This window comes from Leuciscus leuciscus, assembly GCF_965113295.1.
Source record: "Leuciscus leuciscus genome assembly, chromosome: 7".
Taxonomy (NCBI): Eukaryota; Metazoa; Chordata; class Actinopteri; order Cypriniformes; family Leuciscidae; genus Leuciscus; species Leuciscus leuciscus.
In genome coordinates this window covers 38,444,604-38,471,523 of record NC_138731.1, presented here as the reverse complement: position 1 = coordinate 38,471,523, position 26,920 = coordinate 38,444,604, and the positions used below count along the sequence as shown (strand labels likewise).

At 39.0% G+C, this 26,920-nt stretch overlaps 1 protein-coding gene across 5 annotated transcripts in view; it reads left to right on the top strand.

Moving 5' to 3' along the window:
* Positions 1-26,920, top strand: part of znf385b (zinc finger protein 385B) — a 130,015-nt gene that overhangs the window by 58,962 nt on the left and 44,133 nt on the right. Inside the window, exon 1 of one of the 5 annotated variants that reach the window (XM_082176689.1) lies at positions 7,371-7,527. The exons of the other annotated variants lie outside the window; for them this stretch is intronic. Coding sequence (XP_082032815.1) covers positions 7,518-7,527 — 10 coding nt within the window. The 5' untranslated portion in view covers positions 7,371-7,517. Of the gene's footprint in view, positions 1-7,370; positions 7,528-26,920 lie in introns of those variants that run through there. 5 annotated transcript variants of the gene reach the window in all.

Here is a 26,920-nt window from a genome sequence, read left to right as displayed (position 1 = left end):
GCAATCAGATGAGAATCTATAAGTGGTCATATCATGAGGGATCAAATTTTCCTTGATCTTTTGAGATAAAAGAGTTCATTGTACTACGAAAACACTGAAACTTTCAGATCTCAAAACTTTCTCCACAGTGATAAATGTTGTATGTAATATATTGTATGTAATAATATAACACATATAGGAAAGTTGTCAAACCTTGTGATATTCCTGACTGTATTAAGCACCTGCCAATTCTCATATTTGTTGATGTGAGAAGCTAAGCAACTGATAATTTCATGCCTTAGATCTTTCACTGTGTAAGTCAGGCTATGAAAAGAGGCTAATATTGAAGGATGGGGCTGTTGGGACCAACCTGCTCTTTTGTGATTGAATGCAGCAGAGCGTTTCTCAATTCACATGCGAATAGAGTGTTTACAAAAGTCTGAAAGACACAGCAAAAAAAGAAAAAGAAAAAAAAAAGCCTGTTTAACAAGACTAATATTTATTTAGTTATTTAGTTATTTTAATTCAACAGAGACAGACCAATTTATCAAGACTTAAAACTATCAAAACAAGACTAACATTTATTTATTTACATATGTCTTTAACATGTTTTTGTAACTCTTGATAACTTGCTATTTGACTTGATTCGACTTTTGCTTTTAGACTTCTGATCTTGGCAATCGGTGAGACATTGTTGAGATCTGCACGCGAGATTATTGTAAGTGTATTTCATATCATGCATTTTTAATTAATGATTAAAAATGCATGATACGACCACTTTAAATGTCAGTGAACACCCAAATCTTGCACAAAAAAATGAATAATTATATTCATCAATAGACTAGAAGAGAGATTTTACAGTATCACGCAGCCATGGCAATTCTGCAAATTGTCAATTCCTCCTTGAATGCCTTTTCTATTCTCATGCCCCTTGTTTCCACTGCCTGAAGGGCACGATTGGGATTGTATTTGGCCCTGGCCCCAGCCTGAAGAAGTCACAGCAGGATTAAGCAGTTGTGCCACACCTCACACGAGTGATCATTCCAGTCACCATGGGGCTGCAGCTCAGATGGCGATGACAAACAACCAGAACTCGAGCGGTAATTCAATCAGCACTCTACCGGCATGAGAAGGAGCTCTCACAGCGAGATTGGCCCGGGACCTTTGATAAGGTCCTCCTCGGAAGTCCTAACATAAAGATATTTAAGGAGAAACAAAGGGAGGTGAAGGATTGTGGAGGGGGTCAAGAGAACAGATAAAGATAGATAGAGTGAGAGACAGGCCCGAGGGGAGGGCTGAAATAAAATGAAAGAGGACCGGGTTTGAGACAGAACAGGCGGTTCACATTCCAACGTGTTTTGATGACTAATGTGCAGAAGAATCCTGTTAGAGCCAACGACAGCATCGAGTGATCCTGGGATTGGGCTTTCCCGTCAAGGTACACAATTCACTCCGGAGTTCATTAGTGCGATGTGTCTAATATCTTTCATTTGGACTCTCTTAAGCAGGTTTTATATTGTCTCGCGAGCTTATTTGATTTACGGTCTGGTAGAGGCGGCCAGCCGTGTTGAGTGAAGTATTTGTGTCCCGCTGCAGAGATTCGCAGCGTGCAATGTGTCCAAGAGCGTGAAGACAGCAGGGAATAAATCTACAAATTGGGAAAAAGTGAACTTCCACAAGTGGAATCTTTGTAATGGTTGTCATCCTGATCTAATGCCTGGTGAGAAAACGATAAAATATTGTTTAATTCTGAACAGTGTGAAATTGGAAGGCCTAAAGGGTTTTCCATGTGTGTTCCAGAAATGTGACATGTCAGACACCAGATCGCCTCTGATTTTGCTAATTCGCTGACTCACAGGATGGCATGCACAAGTTTTACCTTGTCTCTCTACAGCTTTTCTTTTAATGAGAACCACCTCATACTCGATCACAACCATCCATAAAGTCGACATGAAATCATAATTGAATCTGCTTACTATTTTAACATGCTTTGTCTTAATGTGCGTAATTCCTCTGTGCATTTTGTTATTGTTATTGTTTTACATTTTTAATAATAGTAGTAATATTATATTTATGTATTCATTACTTTCTTCTCCTCTGTTAAATAATAATAAATTAGAATTATTAATAATAATATTTTTAGCATTTATTATTATGATTATTATTATTATTAAAAACATGCATTGAAGAATTATGCTTTCTGGAGAGAAGAATTTTCACTGCAGAAACACAATCACTGCACTTCCAGAAAGACCATTGCTCAGATGTTCCTCTTTGTCTCTAGTGTTTCTTCTAAATTGATTTAGGGGAAATAAAAAACAAATGGAAGCAAATTAGACAGTTGTTTGTGTAAGCCATAAAATCAATATTTCATAGATCATTTTTTCTTGGATACATTTTTCATGATTTGATTGTAAATCGCAGCACAGTTTCCTAACTTTTTTGCCAATTCTTTTTCAGTGGAATAAAAAAGCAAAAAATAAACTAACTGTATTCCATACAATCCATTGCTTTGTATTATAAATAATTACAGAATTGTAATTTTTGGGTGAAGTGGACCTTTCATTTTCATATCAGCTAAAAAAAAAAATCATAAAAAGCTACATGCATTCATCATCACAGGTTTGTCCTTGTGTGCTTGTCTGGCATCTGCTGCACACAAACCCCCTTTTAGTCTATTAACTTGCGCAGTGTGCCATTGTCTCAAGGCTCAGTGCACTCTGAACCTAATCTAACCATAATGTTCGTGTGACTGACTCAATTCTACCCCTTATCTGTGCTCTGCCTTTACAATAGTAACAAACTGGGGATCTCTACATGTCTTCTTCTAACTCATTAGCGAAACGTTGCCACAGGCTCTATTTGTTTGTGTTTTTCACCACCTATAAAGGTCTGGCATCCTCCCGTCTGCTTAATGATATCTTAATGAAATACAGACACACTGTATGGCTCTCACAGCTGTATGATGTTTTATTAAGTATGCTCTGAAACATTGTGGGTAAACTTGCATTATACCATGAGTGCTGTGTAAGTTAACTGCGTAGTATAGCCTATTTGTTTGTGTGTGTGTGTGTGTGTGTGTATACTACATATACTATTTCAAACGTTCTACTTCAACATTTCATGTTTAATTAAATGTGTTACTTGTCGTTTCTTTGTAATTATTTGTGAAATTAGCTAGCAATTTCTGAGTGAAAAGTTTAGTTTTTTTTTCAGACTAAAACTAAATGTAACTTTTTTGCTTTATGGCTGCTGTTTCTTTTCCTCACGTTAAAAATAAAGAGTCTCTTATGCATGAGTGAAAAAAATTCCTGGATACTTCTGAAAGACTTTTTTTATTTTTATTTTTTATTATTTTGCCTGGCTAGCATTTTTCCATCTCATTCCTTATTTATATATATATATATATATATATATATATATATATATATATATATATATATATATATATATATATATATATATATATATATATATATATATATATATATATATATGTGTGTATATATGTTCTTTTTTTGAAAGCATACTGATATGTCTCCTGAGAAATGGCAGCTGATATCTGGATATTATAAAACAGATTATGTCCATCTGAAGCACTTGACTCCCTGTTAGAAGACACAAACTGCTCCGTGCCTTTACCTTTCGTGCTTGCCAGAAAAAAAAAGATTATTTACAACTCTTTGAGCCTGACAGCATCTTTATAGAGGACGCCATTATTTACTGTAATTCCAGACTGTTCACACATGCTATATTATCTTAGACAATGACAGCAGGCCAAACAACCGCTTAGGGCATCAGTTCTCAAATTAATGTCTTTGACAGCACCAAGGTGAAATGGAGCAGTTTACGAAATGTCCCAAATGGCACCCTCAGTGTTCACTCTCCTATACTTTGCCGCATGGGCTGTTGAAAGTTAATTGGGTCCAAAACAACTTTGGGCACCACTGACATTTTTCACATATTTCTTGGATACATTTTTTTCTTCATATTTCTCTTGCTCATTCTCTCTTCTCCCTCATCATGAAAGTGTATGCCCCTACTGCTGATTGGCTACAAGTGTGTTTTGGTGCTTGGTCTGATCCACTTTCAACAGCGTTTCTCAGAAATCGCTTACTGCACCTTCAACAGTGAAGTGTGCCATTTACATTTTTTTTTAAACCAACTGTGACCAATCTGTCATGTTTTGCTCACCATCATGTCATTCCAAACCCATAAGACTTTGGTTAACACAAATTCGAAACAGATTAAGATGCAAGTTTTAATGAAACCTGAGAGTTTCTGTCCCACCATTGAAAGTTCAGGCAACCAAAAATCCAAAAGGTCCAGATCCTGTATCCTTTGATGACACCTTTATGTCCAAAAGGTTGTAAAAATGAATCCATATGAATTGAACCGTTTAATACAAGTTTTGAGAATAGATACAATCACTTTATATGATGAACAGATTTAATTTATTCTTTTTATTGACACAAACATGCATAACTAGAGCGCATCACATATGGTAAACATTAAAGCTTGTGCTTGAGCATGTCTGAGCTTCCATGTTTACCATATGTGATGTGCTTTAAGTGCGTGTGGCGGTCTTTGTTTAGATCTAAATTAAATCTGTCCTTCATATAAAGCGATTGTATCTCTAACAAAACTTGGATTATATGACTGCTCAATTCATATGGATTCATTTTACGACGCCTATGACATTTTTTGACATACAAATTGAAGATTTGTTTAGAAAATGTAAGTCTTATGGGTTTGGAATGGCGTGAGGTAGAAAAATGATGACCGCACTTTCATTTTTGGGTGAACTATCCCTTTAAGTAATAAAAATTTTGGGGCAGAATTGGCGCACTTACTGCATTGTTTTGTCATCGGAAAGAATCCTTGATATGCTTCATATATTTATAGTTCCCCCTTAGCTTTGCATGTTGTTGTAAACAGAGAAAGGTTAGAGTAGTATTCGGCACGCAATGGAGGCAGTCTGCTAAGTGATCAGCGCTTGTAAGGCCTCTCTATCCAACACTGTAACCAGAGAAGGAGACAAACTTTCAGTTGCTGAAATGTTGCAAACAGATGCCGCTGTCCCTGTCCCTGTAAATCACATCAGCACCTCCTGGTGGGGAGGGTGCGATAACCCTTTATAACCTCCTAGGCTCCGCGGGCACCGACTGGACTGGAATATTTGTCGAGATGATCGGGACTGCGGCGCTGAGAGAAGCGCGAAGCGTTGTTGTGCAAACTCTTGTTTTCCGAAGCGGATTTCCGCAGAAAATGAGACGGAAATTGCCTCTGCTATGACAGGTTTGTCATCTCATTGTAACTTTTATGGACTCTGCAACCTAATCTAAGACACTAAAGTAATACTTATGGTATGTCCGAGTGGGCTGTGATTACGAGTTCCATTCAGGCCGAACGTGTAGGTTGGAAACCAGATCTAGGCATTACATGGACACTTCAAAAAGGAGGTTGTGTGAAAGGAGGAGTGGTTGAATGTAATTACATTTTGCCGTTTTGTTCTCTGCCCTTCCTCAACTGCACCCATGACGCATTGGGCGCATAGTGTATCTCTCCTTTGTAAGCCGTCGGATTTACATGTCGTGAACTGTTGTATTCTTGGATGTGGGGTCTTGCACTCATCGCTAGCCAGAAGAGTAACTTGATCCTAGAGCATTCTGTGTAATTTCTTTCAAAATGTTCCATGGGAAACCCAACACCAGATGAAGGGCTTTGAGACCTAAAAAAAAAAAGCCCATGCACAGATGTTTCACCCCTAGATTTGCACCTCCTCTCCACCTGTGTCTTTATATATACACCATCAGAGAGTTTCCTTTATGAAGTCACTCTGTGGTCAGTTGTTTTCTCAGCGAGTGGATCTGGTTTTGTTAACGCTCCTGGCATATTTGCACACGCAGGGTCTGCTGTGACAGAATCACATTATGATTTCTCTGCATATGCGGCACATCGCTGCAGCTCAGTCACGATTTTGTTTTGTTTTCATTGTTGGCACTGTCGCTTATCTTGGTGGATGATGTGCAGATCTGTTCAAAGGTTTCTGTTGTTTGGTTTTATTTACTGTGTCTATTTTACTTTGTCAAGGTTCCTGGTTTTCTTTTGTACACAGAGGACAGGTGTTCTGCCACAGTATATCTTAGAATCTTGTAGCTTTATAAATAATTGCAAATAATGAACTATGCATTGTCATATGAACAACTAGTCAGTTGTAATAATTTTTAGTTCAGTTCAAGTCAGATGTTGATTCGGTAACTAATTCATTGAAGGACTCGTCAAACCAATTTAAACCAGTAACTTGAAAGAGTTATTACAACCAACTCATTAGAGTCATTTGTTCATGAATCGAACTGCACTGGTCAGTGTGTTTGTTTTCACCCTCAAATTAATTGGACCACTCAATAGACAGGCGTGTTTATTTTAAGAGTATACGTTTACATGACAACAATGTACTAAAAACTTAAACGTTTATCCTTTGTGTTTTTCGATCGCCATTCACACGGATCTGCGAAAACGACTAAAAACACTGCATTATGTTGCTAGTCCATTATTTGTCGGTGACTTCGTAAAGAAACGCTATGCGCCTACAGACTGAACATGTAATACGCATGCTCATGATGTCACAGTTTTCACAAATTCGCGTTTTTGTAGTTTACACTGAGACTTTAGTGTTATCGTTTAAAAAAAATGCACTTTGAAAACTGTTTTCAAAAGTTTGCATTTTCAGGCCCCGAAAACGCCATTCTCATGTAAATGAATGGCCAAAACGCAAAAAAAAGTTAAAAAAAAAGTTACAAGTTGTTTAGTTAAAAAACTGTCGTGTACACAGCCCCAAAGTCTTTTTATATCATCACATTCAATTCAGACTGAAAAAAAGTTTAATATTATGAGAATCATATTAATATGCAACAGAAACTAATTTCTCTACTTATTAGTGCACCACCTCACCATACTTTTGTAAAGGACATTTTGCTTAACATTTCTTTTCAAATCTTAAGTGTAGCCTTTATAGGACTCACTCTCCAACGCTGAATCTTTCTATATTATTTGAGTGACCAGTCTGTGTTCCAGCGTTCACAAAGTGAGCCTGGGATTGCCCCTGATTTACGAGATCCAGATTCCTATGAGCTGAATCACAGCCAGGTGCACGATTTCCAAAGCACATCATCCAAAAACCCGTCCGATCAGCTGCTTCGCTGATTTTACACAGATTCTCGTGCCACATCCACAGCGCAGCGACCCAGATTTTCCCTTATTCTCCACACTCAGAGGGACTGTGGGAGCCGCATCTGCCGAATCCGTCTCTGGGTAGACTCTCTCTCTCTCTCTCTCTCTCTCTCTCTCTCTCTCTCTCTCTCTCTCTCTCTCTCCTCTCCGCTTCATCTCAGCTGAGAGCAGCACGCGTTCAGAGTGCATTCTCTCTCTGTCAGCGCTGTACCGCACGGACTGCTCCTGCACGAGTGCTTCATCACTGAGCTTGACCGGCACAGAAACCCTCACCAGAAGAACTAAACACACAGCGTGCTTCAGCCATGCTCTTAGGTGAGTACGGTTTACACTCAGGGTAGCGGCATCGATTTGTCTGCACGCTTCTTTTCCCATGCAATACAGCGGTGAACATCTTAAAGAATGTGTCGGACTGGACCTGCCGTGATTCCAGATATATAGTTGAAAGCAGCTTGTGATTTGTTCTGTTTCGCTTTGCTCTGTGTGTTTGCCAGGGGAGCTGAGCTTTGAAATACGACTGTGCTCTGGATTTATGTAAGAGATCCTGTCAGCACCATTGTTTTGTTTATGTGGGTTAAGTTTGTTCCAATACTAATACAGTGCGCCTGACACCAACTTCACTGAACAGACTGGCTGAATCCTTATAGCATTAAAGACAATCGATAGCTCAGTTAAAGATCAGAAATGTGATATTATACTGTACCTGATGGCTTACAGTATGACCAGATGTTTCTATTAATAGCTTTGTCTTTGACAAAAGGCATTTAATTATCTCTTTTTACATTTTAAAGTCTTGAATTGTTACTAAACAGATTAAGCACTTGACTTTTTCCTATATTATTTTCACTCTGAACATATTGTATCTAGAATTTGCTCACGTAACCCACACCTACCCGCTGAGTGCGTGTGCTGATCGCCCTCGTAGCGTGACATTGCTGCTTACGTGTGGGTGTTCGTGTTCAATCGGGCTCCTTCAAAAGCTCATTGATACGAGCGAGATGGAAAGCCTCTCTCAGGAGCGTCTCGTTCGATGAAGTACTAATGCAGTGTCAGATTCCAGAGGAGTGCGACTTGGAATAATCAGGCGTGTCTGTGGGGAACGGAGGTTTGAAATTGCTGTTGATGGTTGCTGCGCGGCCGTCTGCCAGTCTCCCGAAGCCCCCCGTGGAGAAGACCTGGGGGGCTCAGCCTTTGCCAGAACTTTAGCAGCTTCGTTAAGCTTGCAGCTCCTTTGCACTAATGGAGTGATTTAAGGAAATGAGTTCAGTGCAAGATTAATTTTTTATATAAAAATATTTTTCCGCCCCAGTTTGTTCTATAAGTGAGCCTATAAGTAAGTGACTATAAGTGGGGTGATTTGACCGAAAAGAGTAAACACTGTGGCTCTGTGGGTATATCAAAACATTGTCCTGTTTAAGGATCCCGACATAGCATGGCTTGAGATTGGGGCGAGACTATCCGTTGGATAACGAAGGTGGGAGTACTCAGGGAAAACATAAATATTTGACGATAGTGGCACAGAAATCATTTTAATTTTAATTTACTTTACTTTAATAAAAATAAAACTTTTAATACATTGTTTATTTTATCTATTGTTATTATTATTATTATTATTATCAGGGCAGGGTATTATATACAAATATTGCATCACAATAAGTGTAATTGTGATTGTCAAAACATTTGGTAACTAAATAGAATTTTATGAAGTTTAGTGACAACATGTTACAATGTTTACATTGTTCAATGACTGGTAGGATACAGTTTTTATTATTGCTTGACAAAAATGTCAAGATTTCAATTCCATTCTTATGATTTGATTCCGATTTTGATTCAATATTGACTACTTTGGATACATGTTTATTTTACATTTTATTTAAAAAAATAATCTCACCTAATGCTGTAAACATAGAGGGCCCAATCTGCTGGTATTATTAAAGGTTAAAAATAACAAATGAAATTAAATATAATGCAGTTTTTGTTATAATAACAATTATTTAATGACATAAGTAAAAATATAATAAATATGTAATATAGTGCTCTGCAAAATCTCCTCTCTAGCTATTTTTTCTATTCAATTAACATGCTATGGTCATTAAATGGCTTTCCAGAGGTAAATGTAACGTTATGTGACATAATTGTTCTCCTGCTATTATATATTGACCTCTTTCCGTGGTTGAAAAACACGAATTGGTCGATATTATTTATGTATACTTTCGGTAAGTTGTACTGCATCTTTAAATAAAAAAGTAACAGATGATCGGTTCACGTCACATTTACAAGCGCCAAACGTATTTTTGTCTGAATTTCGTAATAAAATTGACGGAATCTAAGAGCTGATAATTAGTTTAATATTAAAAGTACCTCTTTGCTCCGCAATTTTTCTGTGCGTGAGAAAATGGATGTGTGGCGTGAGAGCGTGTGAAAAGTGTCAATTGCGTGAGTCTCACGCTCAATGCGTGAGAGTTGGCAGCCCTGTACACATGCATTTTCTTTCTCAACTGTTTATGTTCATTTAAAACATAATTGACTGTGTTTACGTGAATACTCGCTAAGACCGTAATTTTTACATTATTTTGGATGTATTTGACTGTTTAAGCGCAATAAGCAGTGAGCACAAAATCTGCGGGAATGAGTAAAATGATGCGCAATACGCACAATCCCACGCCGAAATTCAAGCCCTGTAACACCAACAATATTCATCCGGAGCCAATGAAAGAAGTGAGTGAGGGGAGGCGGGTTTGTGGGTCAACTCACTGTCAGAGAGATGAGAGAGTGAGAAACCGCAGCTGGTATCGTGTGTCTATTCTGCGGATAATGAGTAAGCGTTTCAGATATATTTTAGTATCGATATTTATCGAAAAATCTATATATTTGACAACACTACATTGCACTTTAGTTTACATTGCAGTTTATTATTTCAGATGCCTTTTTAAAAGACTAAAACTGTGAAATGTATGTATTATATATAAAACTGAGTGACTGCGTTACATATCACTGCTGAAATACACTCACATTTGGCAGGTGTTAATGTCAAGCCCTGATTATTATTATTATTATTATTTCTATTATTGATTATGTTGTTTCTTTTTCTCTCTTTCTGACAAGTGCATCATGTTCTGTTCACAGTGTGGAGGTGTAGTACATGACTTCTGATCTCGTCAGTAGCTCGATACGGAATACTAATCGAAAATTGGTTTAGTTTGTCCTCCAGGAATGTTCTTCCTCACCCACTACTACCATTTTTAGTAGTATTTATGCCCACACAGATATATTTAAACATTCACGACATTACACATGCCCAAAATAATGTTCCAAAGCAGATTCTGCATCATTTGATTTCAGAACGTAATGTCTTCATTGAGGAGGCATTTGCATAATCAGGTTTCTTAAATTGGTGTGTATGTGATAAAATATTTAAGCACTGTATTTGAGCATCATCCCCTGTGAGCAAATGAGGTTTTGTTGATTTAGGGAAAAGCTAAAAGCGCTCTTTCTTTCTCTCGCTCCCTCGGTCTCTCACTCCCTTGCTCTCTTTTTCTCTCACCGTTTTCTCTTTCTGACAGAGGAATCTGATAGTTGAGTGTTAGAAGCCGAGCTTAAGGAATGCTCTTTGGGTTGCTATACTTGCCTTCTTGAGACCATCTTAATTATGATTCATACTCTCCAATCCAGTTGTGCTTCCCACTTGACCAGTTGCACAATTATGTTATGCTTTAAAATCATAAAAAATGCATGTGCATGTTCAGGAATGTTCCTGTTCTGAATGTTCCTGTTCTGACTTACTGTATAAGTATTTTGCATAAAGAACGTGAAAAGAAAGATTCATTGGTACACAGTGGAAAGATGTGTTTTCATAATCGCTTATCTACATGTACACTTACATTCAAAAGTTTGAGGTCGGTACTATTTTTAATGTTTTCGAAAGAAGTCTCTTATTTTTTACCAAGGCTGCATTTATTTGATCAAAACTTCATTAAAACAATAATATTCTGAAATATTGTTATGATTTAAAATGTAATTTATTCCTGTGATGCAAAGCTGATTTTCAGCATCATTACTCCAGTCTTCAGTGTCACACGATCCTTCAGAAATCATTCTAATATGCTTATTTCAATGAAGGTGCTCAAGAAACATTTCTTATTATTATCAATGTTGAAAACAGTTGTGCTGCTTATTTTTATTTATTTTTTATTTAATTTTTTTGGAATATGTAATACAATTTTTTCAAGATTATTTGATTATTTAATCAGAAGAACAGCATTTATTTAAAGTCTGTAAAAGTTTTTATTGTCACTTTTGATCAATTTAATACATGCCAAGTATAAAACTTTTTTCTTTTTTTTGAGTAGGAAAGTGACCAAAGATTAACAAATCAAAATTAAGTGGACAATAATTGAACAATAACCATAAATAAAGGCTAATGACAAGTGTTTAGTTTCGTACATCCCACCGTACTATTGCTGTGATCACATTGTTTTCTTTTGACCGATGCTGTAAACAATTTTAACTTGATGACACGGGTCTCTGGAATACTTGGAAATACTATTCTGTTGTCAGATACAGTAAATAATTTCTTCCAAAAAGGTTTGACTGTATGACTTATTTAAATTACTTTGGTGAGACGCATTTACTGAGAACAGAAATTTACAAATTCATACTCCATATTTAGCACTCTGTACAATTTTTTTTTTTAAATAACCTTTACTTACCTTCATGTCGTTCCAAACCTGTATGACTTAATTTCTTCTATTTCTTCTATTTTGAAAAATGCCATACAATGAAAGTCAATGGGGTCCAATGTTGTTTTGAGCTCCAACATAGGAGAAAGAAATACAGTCATACAGTTTTGAAACGAAATGAGGGTGAGTAAATGATGACAGAACCATTTTTGGGTGTAATATCCCTTTAAGCTCAGATCTATCAGTATGCAAAACGAGTGAGACTTTGAGGTCCATTGTTTTAAAATATTTCCAAATCATTAAGGGAAATAAGTTTGCAGGTACCAATTGTCTTGTGTTGCCATGGTAGACTGCACTGATATGCATGACAATTACCCTGGTCACCATTTGTGGACCTGATCCTCTCGTCTCTTATCTTTAATTAGAGTCGAAGCGCTCTTCCACGCTTCACTGCGAAGTAATCGTAATTGCAAACATTTGTTATAGCAAACAACTCTGTCAGCAGTACAGTGATAAATCTACAGGCCTCTCTCATTGACCTTAGGTTAATACAGCCACCGTTTTGGTTTTAACTGATGCAAAAGTGTATCTCCTGTCCAGGAGGAACGGCACGGCAGACGTACACAGCCAATATGTCAGCCGTAGCTTTGAGCGATGCAATAATCCTCTCAACAGGATTTGATTTGCATGCCCTCGTATGCTTCACACTGCACTGAATATTAATGCCCAATACTGTTTGATAAAGTAAAATCAGAGAATACATTGGGGAGAGAGAGAGCAGTCACTTAGAGCATCGGCCCACGCGTCGCGAGAGCAAACCTTCCGGGGCCGATGCAAGGTACGTTTCAAACCAGCCCTGGGGGTTTGTAGCGGCGTGCCATGTTGCCAACGCTAAGAGCTGGCTTTTAGCAAACATTTGAGATTCTTTGACCAAAAAAAAAAAGAGCCTAAAGCACATTAGCACGGGTGGCCGGAGGGGGCGGTCTGTCTGTCTATGTCTGTCTGCTCAAGGGATGTTGTTACCAGAGAGAGCCTCGCTTGGAAACAAGCATTAGGGACGGAGTTTGGGCTCAAGCGTGACAAGAGGTTCTACTGTTCCTACTGTTCCTTAGTCTCCATGGAAACCACAGAGCTGAAACAACAAGTACTGCCGCTGGTAAAATCACTTTATGAAAGTAATTTGCACAGCAAGAGTGATGCGTTCGGATACAACCACGTTAATGGCTGCAAACATGAGCGTACTCTTAAGAGGGTGATATTTACGTTTCCTTTTTTTGACCATTCTTGCGTGTTAAATACAAAGACAGCCCACTTGGATACCGCATTAACTTACGCCAAGCCACATGAAAAGAGCAAATGTGTGTCATTTAATCCCAGCTGGCTGATGCTTTTATATGGCAATCAGGTGAACATGCTTATTTTTTATTCTATCGCTCGCACTTTACGGGAGGTTTGCAAATGCAGATCAGTTTTCAGGGGGCCTTGTGTCACACACTGAATCTGACATATTTCGTTCTTAGTGTGAATAATGAAACAAGCTCCCCCTGTCATGTGCCAGAGATCCTGTGACAGCACGCTTTAATGATCTTGTTATTGTTCTTTGCAGAACAGATGTTGGTGACTTAACCGTTGTTCACGTTTTTTGATCCCCCTTTTTCCAAGCATTACCGTCCCCGTAAATCTCTGTGTTTGATTTGCGCTGCATCTATTTGCATTTGTGTAAGCTTTTAATTATCATAGCTGCTTGCTAAGCCAAAAAATACCGTTATTGTTGCTCATACTTAAGGTTTAGTTTTAGGTTTTTCTGTTGTTTGTTTTTTTATTCAGGTTGTAGCTTATCCGATATGGTATGATCCCATAGAATTTTGCTGGGTCATTCTGGGTTTATAAATCACGTGGGCTCCAAAGCTTCTGAGTTTGTCTGTTCTGTTGTTGTTTCGATCCTCTTTTGGAAGATAAAAAATCTTGCGTTTCCAGTATACCCATACATATGCATATGACATGAATAAAATTGAGTGGAGTAAGGTCTTGTGTGACCATGGGTTTAAATTGAAAGTGGGTCCTGGGGGGTGGGCTCTAATGACTTGGGCCGCTCAGTGGCAACACCCTTGAACACTCAACCATTCCCATGTAGAACACTCGACCATGTTAAACTCCACTCAGCGCACTATAGCAATCAATCACATAGCAACAAACAACCAGAAGACGTTTGGATTGCGGCAGGAAATTTTGCAAAAGCAAAACCACTCACATTTTCTTTTGGAAGTGTAAACATGTGGTTCAATTTTACTCTTCCCCTTTCTTCATCACAGCTTTTAACAGTTTACTGTGATATTGGGAGGAATTAATGTTTTTTGTCTAGATATACAGTCTTCCGAGAATGCCTAGGGAAACTAGTAATCATATTATTGACAAGCAGCCAACATATCAGACATTCTCTGTTGAAGTGTTGTGGCTGAATAACTGTACAACGTCTCCTTTATCTCTCTCACTCTCTCTTTCTTTCTTCCTTTCTATCTTTCTGGTGGTTTTGCTTTGGTGTGCCATGCTTTATTGTTCTGTGAAGTGAAGACCATGGGACTAATATTGTTGGTGGTATTTCTTTCATGCTGTTTTTCGCCAACATTGCGTAGCTGATTCATGTCTCTCACCAGGCTGAATATTTCCTTTCCCAACCTCCCCAGAGTGAACACAGATTTAGCTGCGGTCCCTTTGCTGGCACGTCTCAGTGCATTGAGTTCACAGGTGTCCAGAAAGCAGGTGATGGATCTCTTGAACGTTCCCAGTGCATTGTCTCCAGTTATTATCCTCCCGAGAACCTCTAATCCTTCTGTCAACACAAAAGTATATCTCACTGAACGATCAATCCCTGGACACGCAGATCTCCTGCACTTCATTCTGATGGTGAGGGTCTGACAACTGTGGATTCTGGCAGTGGGATACAATGCATCTTCTAAGCATCCAAACACAAGAAGTTGGCTTCAGATTTTGCCCTATGATTCTTCCTCCTCCTCTTCCTCCTCCTCCTCTGTTTCTTCTAGCCTTTATCTCTCTTTCCATCCGTCATCTCTTGCAGGTGGATTGAGTCAATCTCGATGAGTCACTCCTGTGTACATATACAGAGTAAAATAAGAGTAAAAGATTCACCACCCACTATTCCACGGGGTGATTGAGAGAGCGAGAGTAACCTTCCAAGCTATAGCTGAAATACATCTGCTTATTTGCACTTTCACTCGAGGACCTCGCTTCCATTTGCACGCTCACTTTTAGTATGTCCGCCCCCTCTCAGGAGAACAAACACCAAGCTTCTTCTCGCACACAAATGTGCGCTTACAACTGAAGGAGGGGGCGAAACTTTACCATCATCTCTCACAGCTATGTGTTACAAAACAATCTGTAGCGGTCTGGTTTTTGTGTTTTTATTACTCAAAAAACTGTATTTGAGATAAGTGAACCCATTTAATTGTGAAGTACCCTTTGAGTGCACTAAACGGACAGATGGTAGACAATTCAAGAATGGGTTTTGTTACATTATCTTTGTTTTCATTCAACTAAAGCCGAAAACATTTTTAGAATGCAAAGACAAATGTGACTGACTGGATACAGGATTCTTTGATGAATAGAAAGTTCAAACAAATAGCATTCATTTGATTGTTTGTTTGTTTTTCTGTAACAATGTAAAAGTCTTTACTGTAACTTTTTAGGCATTCATGCTGAAAAAAAGTTACAATTTATTTTAAAAGGGCAAATCTTACTGACCCCAAAACTTTAAACATCAGTACAAATATATTTCAGATTAATAGAAGAAATAATTGACAAATTAATCAATTATCATAATGATAAGTGGTTGCAGCCCTAATACTGATTGGCAAAAAACAGAATGGCCATTAAGCTAATGAGATACCGGATGAATTGTTATTCCTGTAGCTAGTTAAAGTTTTTTAGAGATCTTCCCACAAACTATTCAATCTATTTCCAAAACCATTGGTTGTGTATTCACGGAAAGATGGTGAGAAAAACAGTGCCTCGTGAGAATGCTGCATTGTGACCTGTGGATGCTCTTGTAATTCCAAGCTGTTCATTGCATCACCTGCCAATTTCTGGCAATGTAATCATTCCCTGTAGCACAAGGACACACGCTCGCAGTGAGGCATGATTTCATTTACCCCGTTGTCAGGAGATTTTTATTAGAAGCCACACCAACTTCGTTTTCACAAATTGTGTTTAAAGGCACAGACTGAGCCCGTTCTGTCTCGCTCTGATGCGGACCTGAAGCACTGGCTTGTAAATCTGCATTTAAATTGAATTTAGGACATTATTAGATTTGCCTGAAATAGTGAAGGCTTCGCGTGCGTTGTCTACATGTGACCGGCTCTACACAAAAACACACACACACTTTTGAGCAGCTGTGTCACATTAAGTAGTTTCATCCGACTGTGGTCACTCATCATACCTGCTTCTAGCTGCGATGGACAGCCTGCAATATCACTCTTTGTGTCATCTGCCTTGACAGAGAATGTGCCAGAATTATGGCCTCTGTTTACTTTTCAGCACCACTTATGATCCATGACTGACTTCATAAAGCCATGTAAGCCGGCTAATTGTTAGTCTATTCCAGTATCATATCAATTTACACTAGACAGTCAGGCAATATCAAGGCCAGACTTATTAAATCCCAAAATATGTTTGTGAAGTCAACGTGAAATCAAAATTGATACTATTTACCTTTTTGTTTATATAGCACCATTGCAACTTTGTCATTATGTAATTTATATCTCACACAATTGTAACTCATTGTTGTAATCTCACAATGTGGCATTATATCTCACTAAATAGAAAATCAAATAGAAATCTCTTGTAACATTATAAATGTCATTAGGGTCGCTTTTGATTAAATGCTTCCTTGCTGAATAAAATGTAAATAAAAATAAATAAAAAACCTTTCGAATGGTAGTCTATATCTTACAAATTTAGACAGTTGTTACTTTAAATGTCACAGTGTGCCTTTTTCTCAAATCTCAGTAAGGCAGTATCCATATGAATTTATTTATTTATTTTTTCATATTGCATGTTCTTATCATTTAGAAATTTCAGATTATGGAAGTAAACGGGTTGCAAATTGCATTTTATGTTGACTTTAACATAGTCGTTGAAGCTGTGACCTAGCAGACCTAGTGCACAATCTTGAATCTGACTTGCAACATTTACTGATCTTTCCACTATCCATAAAAATAGATAATGTGTATGTGATTTCAGAGCATCTCAGTTATTGTTTTATTTATTGACCTGATATTTGCCTTTGCCAATTATAAAATAAAATACTCTTTTTGCATCAGTGAGCAGTTTTGCAGCAAGTAAATAATTCATTTAAACATATTTGTATAGTGCAGTGCTCTAACACATAGTTCTCTTTTAATATAATTAAACTATGAAAAAGTGTTTTTAGACACTCAGTGCATCAGCTAGTTTTTTAACATGTAAACTTGTTGTGTGGTGGTGGATCGAGAGCTGAACGCCAATATAATAGCACTGTGTCTTTATGCTCTTTTTGTTCAGTTCAGTACATTTCACACTGGGATGTTTCTGTCGCTCTCTTAGACTCTCCTCTGCATGGATTCACATCAGCTGAAGCTAATATCATTGACCTGCTGTCGTCTTTCTAATGAATATCTTAGTGATGGAAGGAAGTTGCTCTCCTTAGCAGACACTTCCCATCCATAGTGACTTATGGTGCACTAATTACACGGACAATCCCTCTGGAGAAACTCAGGGTTAAGTGCTGCCCTCAAAAGGCTCATTGATGAATGAATAGGATTGTGCGCTCAGTAACTCTTCAGCCTGCAACCTTGGTTTTAGTAAGTCCGATCCTATTTTAAAGTCCCTGTAAAGTCAAAATTAAGTATGTGTTGTGAGTTTGTCACACCACAGAAAAATGTGTTATTAGCCACCCAGCCAAATTTGAATGATAAGCCGGCAAGTACATAAAATAAGCTAATAAAATCTTTAAAAAATGAGCAGTAGTCGCTGCTCTCAAACGCTGGGGGCGTGTCCGCTGGCCGTGCTGAAACCACGCCCACTCGTGGGAAAGCTGTCGTCGCCACACTCAACTGTCACCGCTACAGCCGGAATGGATGCTCCCAGCAGCTCAATTGGTCTGACTTCAACTTCTCGGGTGACTTTCTGTATGTTGTCACACTGGCACTCTGTCTCTCTTGTGGTTGGAAGGGACTGCTTTGTGAACAGGTCATAGTTGAAATTACTTGTCTAAGGAATCATATTGATGCATATAAACAAACAAATAAATCACGTTAGAGGGTTGCAGAATTTAGTAGAGTTACTGTGGACTACCTACTATAATTATAACATAAGCACACAAGGCAACTTACACTCATTGGCACACACTGCCGATGATGGCACCAGTTGTCGGCGCGATGGGAGGATGAAGGCCGAGGCGGGAGATAGTCGGTTCGGCCCCATTCACCAGTAACAGCGGATTATCAGTGAATCCCAGTTGTCTCCGACGAAAGCTTATAAAACTATCCCGTGTAAAATGATCACTACAGAGGAGGGGTTTGAGCGGTGATCCTCAGCTCTCCATCAAGGTGGCTCTTCACAAAATTAATCCACCTCTTCTTGATGTGATCGTTTTTCGGAAATTTAAATAAGGACACCGATCTGCTTTGTACGTGATCGCATCCAGGTAGTACGCATTTCCGTGACGAAGGCATAGCTAGCTAGCAAACTGTAGGCTGTAGTAACTAATAGTACTGACAGTAACTCGCGATCAGCAAACTGATGTGAATGTGCTCTATTTATATTGTTAGGGGAGGGGCCAGCCTCAGTGGCTCCAGTGTGTCATCAAGTAGGGGCGTGTCCAGGAGCTCAGGGGCTCCAGTGCATCATCAAGCCCCCGTTTTAGCCCCGCCCAAAAAATCCGGAACACAGCAATGGTGAAAAACTGTTTAACGGTCTAACTTTGTAAAGTCTTTGTAATATGTTTTAGCAATACATTTCTAACATTTATAATGTGTTTAGATTTTTTTTTTTTTTTTGCCTTTACAGGGACTTTAATCCTTTGCTCTTCCTCATGTCTTTCTGAACCTGTATGGCTTTCTTCTGTAAACACAAAAGAAGATATTTTGAAATATTGGACCCTTTTAAGTTTCTAAATATATTTTTGTGTGTTACACTGAAGAAAGAAACCCATACAGAAAGGTGAAGGAAAAATGGGATTCAGCTACAAAGCAGCTCAAGAGAAGATAATTGTCATTTTCCAGTTCAATTTAGTACAAGTTTGTTCTCATCCAATAGTGTCAGTACAGTCAAATTGATAATATTACTGAATGTTAAGTGTCTTTTAAAACTAAACAAGCCAAAGGTGACAGTGGCCATCACAAAATATTAAAGGTTCACCCAAAAATTAAAACATCATTATCTTATGTTGTTCCAAACCCATACAATTTCATTTCTTCTGTGAAATGCAAAAAAAAAAAGGAGGTGCTAGGCTGACCTTTTCCATACAATGAAAGTGAACTGGGACTGTCAAGCTCCAAAAAGGACAAAATAGCACTATAAAAATATACCATAAAAGTGTGGCTTGTGCACTAAATTCCAAGGCTTCTGAAGTCATGATAGATTTTTGTGAGAAACAGACTGAAATTTAAGCCATAATTCCACTGATTTGAAAAAAAATATATATAAAAAAATGCTAAAGTGTGTCAGTCTAATGGACCACTTTTATATCTATTCTCTTTTACTGTATGGAAAAGAACCGCTTTGATATTCTGATGAATAATTTTGTAACTCCATGGTTGGACTAAAATCATACAGGTTTGGAATGACATGAGGGTGAGTAAATGATGACAGGATTTTCATTTCTGTCTGAATTACTCCTTTAAACAGCATAAGCAAACCACCATTGAGTTTAATCGTGCACCTGCTCGTGAATATTCTAAACACTGTAGATCACAGAGACAGTCTGATGTTGGGCTGAATTATTTTCACTCCTTCGAGATCTCCTGTATTCGAGCAGAATTAAATTCATGTGTGTGGGTTTCGTCTGTGCTCTGCAAAAATGAATGTTCATCGTTTATGGCAAGAATGAAAAACCCCATTTATACCGGGCATGATGCGTGCTCATTTAATCCCAAACATTTTCCTTTGTTGGCGTAGGAAATTGTCCTCAAACTGTCAGCAATGAGTGTTTCTGTGATTCAGAGCGTTCTCCTGTTGTTTAATTCTGCAAGCTGCATCACCGCAGCCTTTTTTCAGTTTCCCGTTCAGTGGGTTTCTATGCTTCCAATGGTAACAGCCAGAAAAAATATGAAGTCATAACCACAGTATCTGTTTTCCCCTGTACAAAAGCTTAAGCAACATTACCCCAGTCTAATAACGTACACTCTTTGGAAAGGCCTTTTTTAGGAATTAGTGATGAAATCATTCTCTGATGGCCATTTAAAAGGAAAAGTCACTCTCACAGTTGGGTTTGGAACGCCATCAAAATTTGGGAGGGCTTAATTTACTCAAAGTACTGGTCTTGCTTGTTTTTCCAACTTGATCTGAAAAGCTTCACCACCACCCTCATTTACTGTACTATACTATAATTGCATAAATTCAGCTGTTATTATGTCTTGTGGATGTGAATATCTGCCAAATCAAGGCAGTACTAAGTAGAAAAACAGATGCTATGTTTATGATCTCTAGGAATGCCCCTGCTGTAGTGTTTACTGTAGTGAAAAGATGTGGTTTTTCATTGCAGCTTGGTTTAGATTAGGTTTCAAATGACATCTGAGCCTGTGCAGGTTCAACATGATTTCTCTATGCTGCTCATTTGTTGCAGCAGGTGGCTAGAGACCTGCAGGGTGCAAGTGAGTGACCACAACTCAAGATCTCCCTCGCTCTCTCTATCTCTCTTTCTCAGCTTGGTTTCTTGCTTCCAGTACAAGGATTAAACTGATTAAATCCCACCTGCCACAGAGACCCCCTTCCAGGTAAACTACCTCAACATTTCCATTCCCACCTGGGAGAGATGGAGCGAAAATCCAGACCCAACAAACAGCCTGAACTCGGAGACCACACAGTATTGTTAATGAAATGTTCCTTTTGACTTGACTTGAATCGGTTGAATCAGTTTGTGGATTTAAATAATTCTTTCATGAATCATTCACAAAGCACATTTTTTTTAATAGCTGAAATTTTACCAATAAAATATACAGGAAATATGACCTGACTGTATGATGCACATTTATATTTGTTTCAATTAATTTCAGTTTTATTATTTTTTATTTATTGTATTTATTTATTAATGTGCCAAAACATTTTCAGCCAAGAGATCATCATTAATTTTAGTTAAAAAAAATTAACTTTGTTTAATGAACACTAGCGTTCAAAAGTTTGGGGTTGGTAAGATTTTTTTAAAGTTTTTGAAAGAAGTATCTTATGCTCATCAAGGCTGCATTTATTTGATCAAAAATACAGTAAAAGCATTACTATTGTTAAATATTATTACAATTTAATATAACTGTTCGCTATTGTAATATATTTACCATTTAAAAATGTAATTTATTCCTTATCCCTCGAGAAACATTTCTTTTTTTCCTTTTTCCTTTTTTGAGACAGTTCATTGAAACAAACTGTTCAAAAGAACTGGGGCCAGTTGCATAAACTTAGCCACTTTGTTAAGACTGTGTCTTAAGAACTAGTTTGACCAACTAGCAGTAAGACAAGAGATGATCAGTCTTACGTTTCAATTTAAATGAGACTGTTCAAGTCAAGTCACCTTTACTTATATAGCGCTTTTTACAATACAGATTGTTTCAGAGCAGCTTTACAGTGATAACAGGAAAATAATGCAACAAAGTAACTCCAGCTTAAGTAAGTTCAGTGATGGTTCATTTTTGTTGTAAAAAAGTTATTAATTTAGTTCATTTATAGATATATTTAGCCGCTCTGGAAAAAAACGTGATGTCATTGTCCAGCTCATTTCAGTTTTCATTTAATGGTGTCAATGCAGGCAGATCAATAATATTGTTGAATATTAAGTGTCGCCAACTAAGCAAGCCAAAAGCCAAAGGCGACAGTGACAAGGAACCAAAACTCCATCAGGTAGCAGAATGGAGAAAAAAAAACCTTGGGAGAAACCATGCTCAGTCCTCCTCTGACCAACGAAAAGGAGGTGTATAATTATGATTCAGGCAGCATTATAGGTCGGAAGTCAGATTGGATCAGAACATTCCGAATATTTATCCAGTTCCATCTGGTTGAAGATTGGAGTCATCACACCGGTATGGAGACAGGTTTGTTTAGGATCAGTGCCGATGGCTGTCATGTCGATGAGGCCTTCACAGGGGAGAATCTAGTTGACAGAATCTCTGCTGACACTTCAGGGATGCGTTGTGGTCGTGTCTAGGTGCAGGTCAACCATCTGATCTGGATACGGCCGGGATCCAGCTGACTACATCATGTGTTGTGGTCATGTCTAGGAGCTGGTCCACCATCTGATCTGGATACGGCCGGGATCCAGCTGACTACATCATGTGTTGTGGTCATGTCTAGGAGCTGGTCCACCATCTGATCTTGATACGGCCCAGATCTGGCTGACTATAGTAAACCTCAGAATAAACAGAAAGACTAACATTAGCGTACAGTAGATGCCATTCTTCTTATGATTTAACGAGTACATCAGGTGTTATAGGAAGTGTTCCCGGTTCCAGCTGACCTAGTTTTTGCAGCCTAACAATCATTTAACTGATTTGAATAATAGAAATGTATAATGTTCTATGTGTATGCCAGGTTTAAGAGATGTGTTTTTAGTCTAAATTTAAACTGACAGTGTGTGTCTGCTTCTCGAACAATGCTAGGAAGACTATTCCAAAGTTTAGGTGCTAAATAGGAAAAGGATCCTAACTGACGACGAAGTCTTGACAGAGCAGTAGACAGTTAGACAGTATTCTAGGTTACTACGTGCGGAGGTTTTTTGTCCAATTTTTCCAGAATTAAGTAGTAGGAAATTACAAGTCATCCAGTTTTTTTAAATCAGCTATGCATTCCATTAATTTTGTGAATTGGTAAGTTTGGTTGGGGCATGAAGAAATATAGAGCTGAGTATCATCAGCATAATAGTGAAAACTAATGCCATGCTTCCTAATGATATCTTCCAAGGGTAGCATGTACAGGGTGAAAAGCAACGGTCCTAGTACTGAGCCTTGTGGGACTCCATACTGAACTTGTGAATTTTAGGACTTTACTGCTATAAACTGATAACGGTCAGATAAGTATGATTTAAACCATGCTAATGCAATTCCACTAATGCCAACATCATTTTCAAGTCTATTCAAAAGAATGTTGTGGTCGATGGTATCAAATGCAGCACTAAGATCCAGTAACACTAATAGAGATACAACCACGATCGGATGATAAGAGCAAATCATGTAACTTTAAGGAGAGCAGTCTCAGTAGTACTATGATAATGTCTAAATCCTGACTTGAAATCCTCGCAGATTCCATTTCTTTCTAAAAAGGAACATAGTTGTGAGGAATACTGCCTTTAGTATTTTTTACAGAAAGGGTAGATTTGAGATCGGCCTGTAATTGACTAATTCTTTAGGATCAAGTTGCATTTTTTTAGAGGTTTAATAATAGCCAGCTTTCAGTACACATCATTCTGCCTTTTGATGTAACTGACTTTAAAATGTCTTGAAGAAAAAAATTAGATGGCTAACTTTTAAGACTAGTCTAAGAAGTTTATGCAACCGGCCACTGATTTGCAGCGAGTCAGAATTCCCATCACTGACAACGGATGTTCATGTATAGCTGTGATTATTATTCACAAAATTGTCTAGTAGGCTCCAAATTTAACACATGCAGAAAGGTTACCTAAACTTAGACTTTTGACTCCATAAGCTCTGCTTGATTCCATGAGTTGTTCCAAAGTGTTACAATTCAGTCATCGTGATTATGGAGTGTGAATTTTTGGCAGTTCTGTATCCACTGAATTATTGTTTGGACTTTGTTCAAGGACACATATCCTGTGTTTTGTGCTGCAGGGTTCTTTACGCTGTCATATTTCTTTGATTCATCAGAAGGTATTTGTATCATATTTCTTGCATTGTGTGCTTTGGAGGATAATTTGGATTTGGTTCACCAGTCTATTTCAGGTGAAATATTTAAGATTTGTGTGTGGAAAACTTTGTGTTTTAATCTTTTCATACATTGCTTTTCAAGTTAATCATTTCTCTGTAAATACAGTTTCGTGAAACTTTGTGAAATTGTAACTTTACAAGTTTTATAGATAGCATGCAACACTCTTTTGAAAATAAAGTTGCTGTAGAAAATCCCTTTGCCGAACTCTTAAGATGGCTAAATTCAGAATGAAGTCTCTATTCCTGATGTTTTCTCCACTTATTTTTATCTCCCAGAGTGCCCCTGTGAGGTAAGGCTAACCTTTGGGGAAAAAGCAGCCTCACACAGCACACTATTTGATATGGCGTTGTCAAATACAATCAGACGGAGGGACTCAAAATTGCAAAAGGGTGAAGGTGAGCCAAGGGGCTCTCGCCAGCTCTCGTTCCTGCTCTGCGGGAGGGTCCAACCTCTCGCTCCATCAACACTGCAAATGTCACGGCGCCCCATCCGACAAGGCAAAGTACTGATAAGCACTCTGGTCCTGATCTACAATCGCTCCAAAAAGGATTTGGGCACTTAAGGCACACTTATAACTGGACAAATGGCACTGTGTTAGATAACAAAATAGGAAAGTATTTGCAGACAACTTTCACTATTTTTGACTTATCTGGTTTGAAGATAATTTTTAGTGGATGTATATTCACATATGTGTCCTTTTCAACCAGAAAGTTTCCAATTACCCTTTGTTTTCATTTTGCACATGCAGTATATCTATTGTTTTATCATTTAAAACCCTGCTTGTGCTGTCTATCTTTGATATTTTTACGATACAGTGCAGTGATGTTCAAACATTTTTGAGTGTTGCTGATGTGTCAAAATGTTTTTTGGCTACTGTATGTTGCAATTGTATTAATGGAGCGAAAGTCTGCTGGCCGTTTGCACAAAGAGGAAACGTACTCGGTTACTAACGTAACCTCGGTTCTCTCTAGAGAGGAAACGAGTACTGCGTAAATCTTACGCTAGGGGAAAATCTCTTTTCCGCGAGATACTGAAGCCAAAAAATTATCCTTAATTTTGAAATAATGTAAAACGCGTTGCGGCAGCATGCAGACACAGGCGAGACGGCTTGTGCGCCTATTGGCTGCCCTGCGGCAACTGCAGCAGCCTATCGATAAGGCCCACTCGTGACGTCAGCTCCAATGGGGGCGCTTCGCGCCCAATACGTCACGTCCCGCCAGAATGGGCGTGGTCTAGGGCTATAAACATAGCTTCGAGAGGCTAGCTCACTGGTTTTTCATCGCCGAAGCGAACCAGAGCGTGTGCAGGCACGGCAAGATACGCAGTACTCGTTTCCTCTCTAGAGAGAACCGAGGTTACGTTAGTAACCGAGTACGTTCTCTTACGAGAGGTACTCTCGTACTGCGTAAATCTTACGCTAGGGGAAACAGTGTAAAACGCCGTGCATGCTAAGATCCAGCACCAAAGTCCCAAGGGCAAGTGCCCGGGCTCATATAGTACATGATCATAATGGACTCACAGAGAGCCCAGGAAAGAGTGGCTAGAATAGCATCATTCCTGTAATAATATAACATCTTATAAGGAGCAGTTATACTGATGATGTGTCGTACAGTCAGGGCGACCCCCGGCCTGGACTGACGAATATAGTGGGTCTTACACACTGCCCATAGAGCTGCGCGATCCAACAGCGAGCATTTGCTCAAGCAGTTTCAGTATTCTGGCCCGAACACATCAGGGCAGACAGTACCGATTTTAGACCGAAAGCAGCTTAGCCTGCAAGGCGGGAACCTCTAGGTTATAAAACCTTATAAATGTAGACGGGGAGGCCCAGCCTGCCGCCATACAGATATCTTGCAAGGCAATCCCACTAGACCAAGCCCACGACGAGGCCACGCCTCTCGTGGAGTGTGCTCTGACTCCAAATGGGCACTGTAAGCCCTTAGAGGTATAAGCCAGCGCTATAGCATCAACTATCCAACTGGATAGGCTCTGTTTCGACACGGCAAGTCCCTTAGAACGTCCGTAGAGTGAAAACAAAGAGCTGCTCTGTCTGTCTGAAAACAGACGTGCGAGACACATAAGCTCTTAATGCTCTGACTGGGCAAAGGAAGCTTGCGTCTCCTTCCTCGTCAGAGACCGGTAAGGCTGACAGGGAATGACCTGCGCCCTAAACGGTGTGTTGAGGGATTTTGGAACATAACCGTGCTTAGGTTTGAGTATAACTCTTGAGTCATTAGGCCCAAACTCCATACACGTCGCGCTTACTGAGAGCGCGTGTAAGTCCCCTGTGCGCTTCACTGAAGCGAGAGCCAGAAGAAACACTGTCTTGAAAGACAGGTGTTTAAGATCAATCGTCTGTAAAGGCTCGAATGGGTCACCTTTCATGGCTTCCAGCACTGTAGAAAGGTTCCATACAGGGACTGAGGGGGGCCTGGGAGGATTCAGTCTCTTAGCTCCTCTAAGGAAGACGATGACTAAATCGTTCCTTCCTACTGACTGACCCAGCGTTGTTTTTGAGAACGCTGCTATGGCCGCCACATACACTTTGAGCGTGGAAGGGGTCCTGCCCTTGTCCAACAGCTCTTGTAGGAAGGAGAGAACCTCCGTCACCCCACAGTCTAGGGGCGACACGCCACGAGCTGTGCATCAGCTGGAGAACACTGACCATTTCGAGGAATAGAGACGTCGCATAGACGGAGCTCTAGCCTGCGTGATCGTGTTTAACACTCCGCTTGGGGAGGTCAGCGGGTACCCGTTGATGGCCCAAACATGAAGGGACCACAGCTCTGGGCGCGGATGCCAAAACGAGCCCTTGGCCTGAGAGAGGAGGTCCCTCCTCACTGGCACTGGCCATGGGGCAGTGCTTGCTAGCTGCATCAGAACTGGGA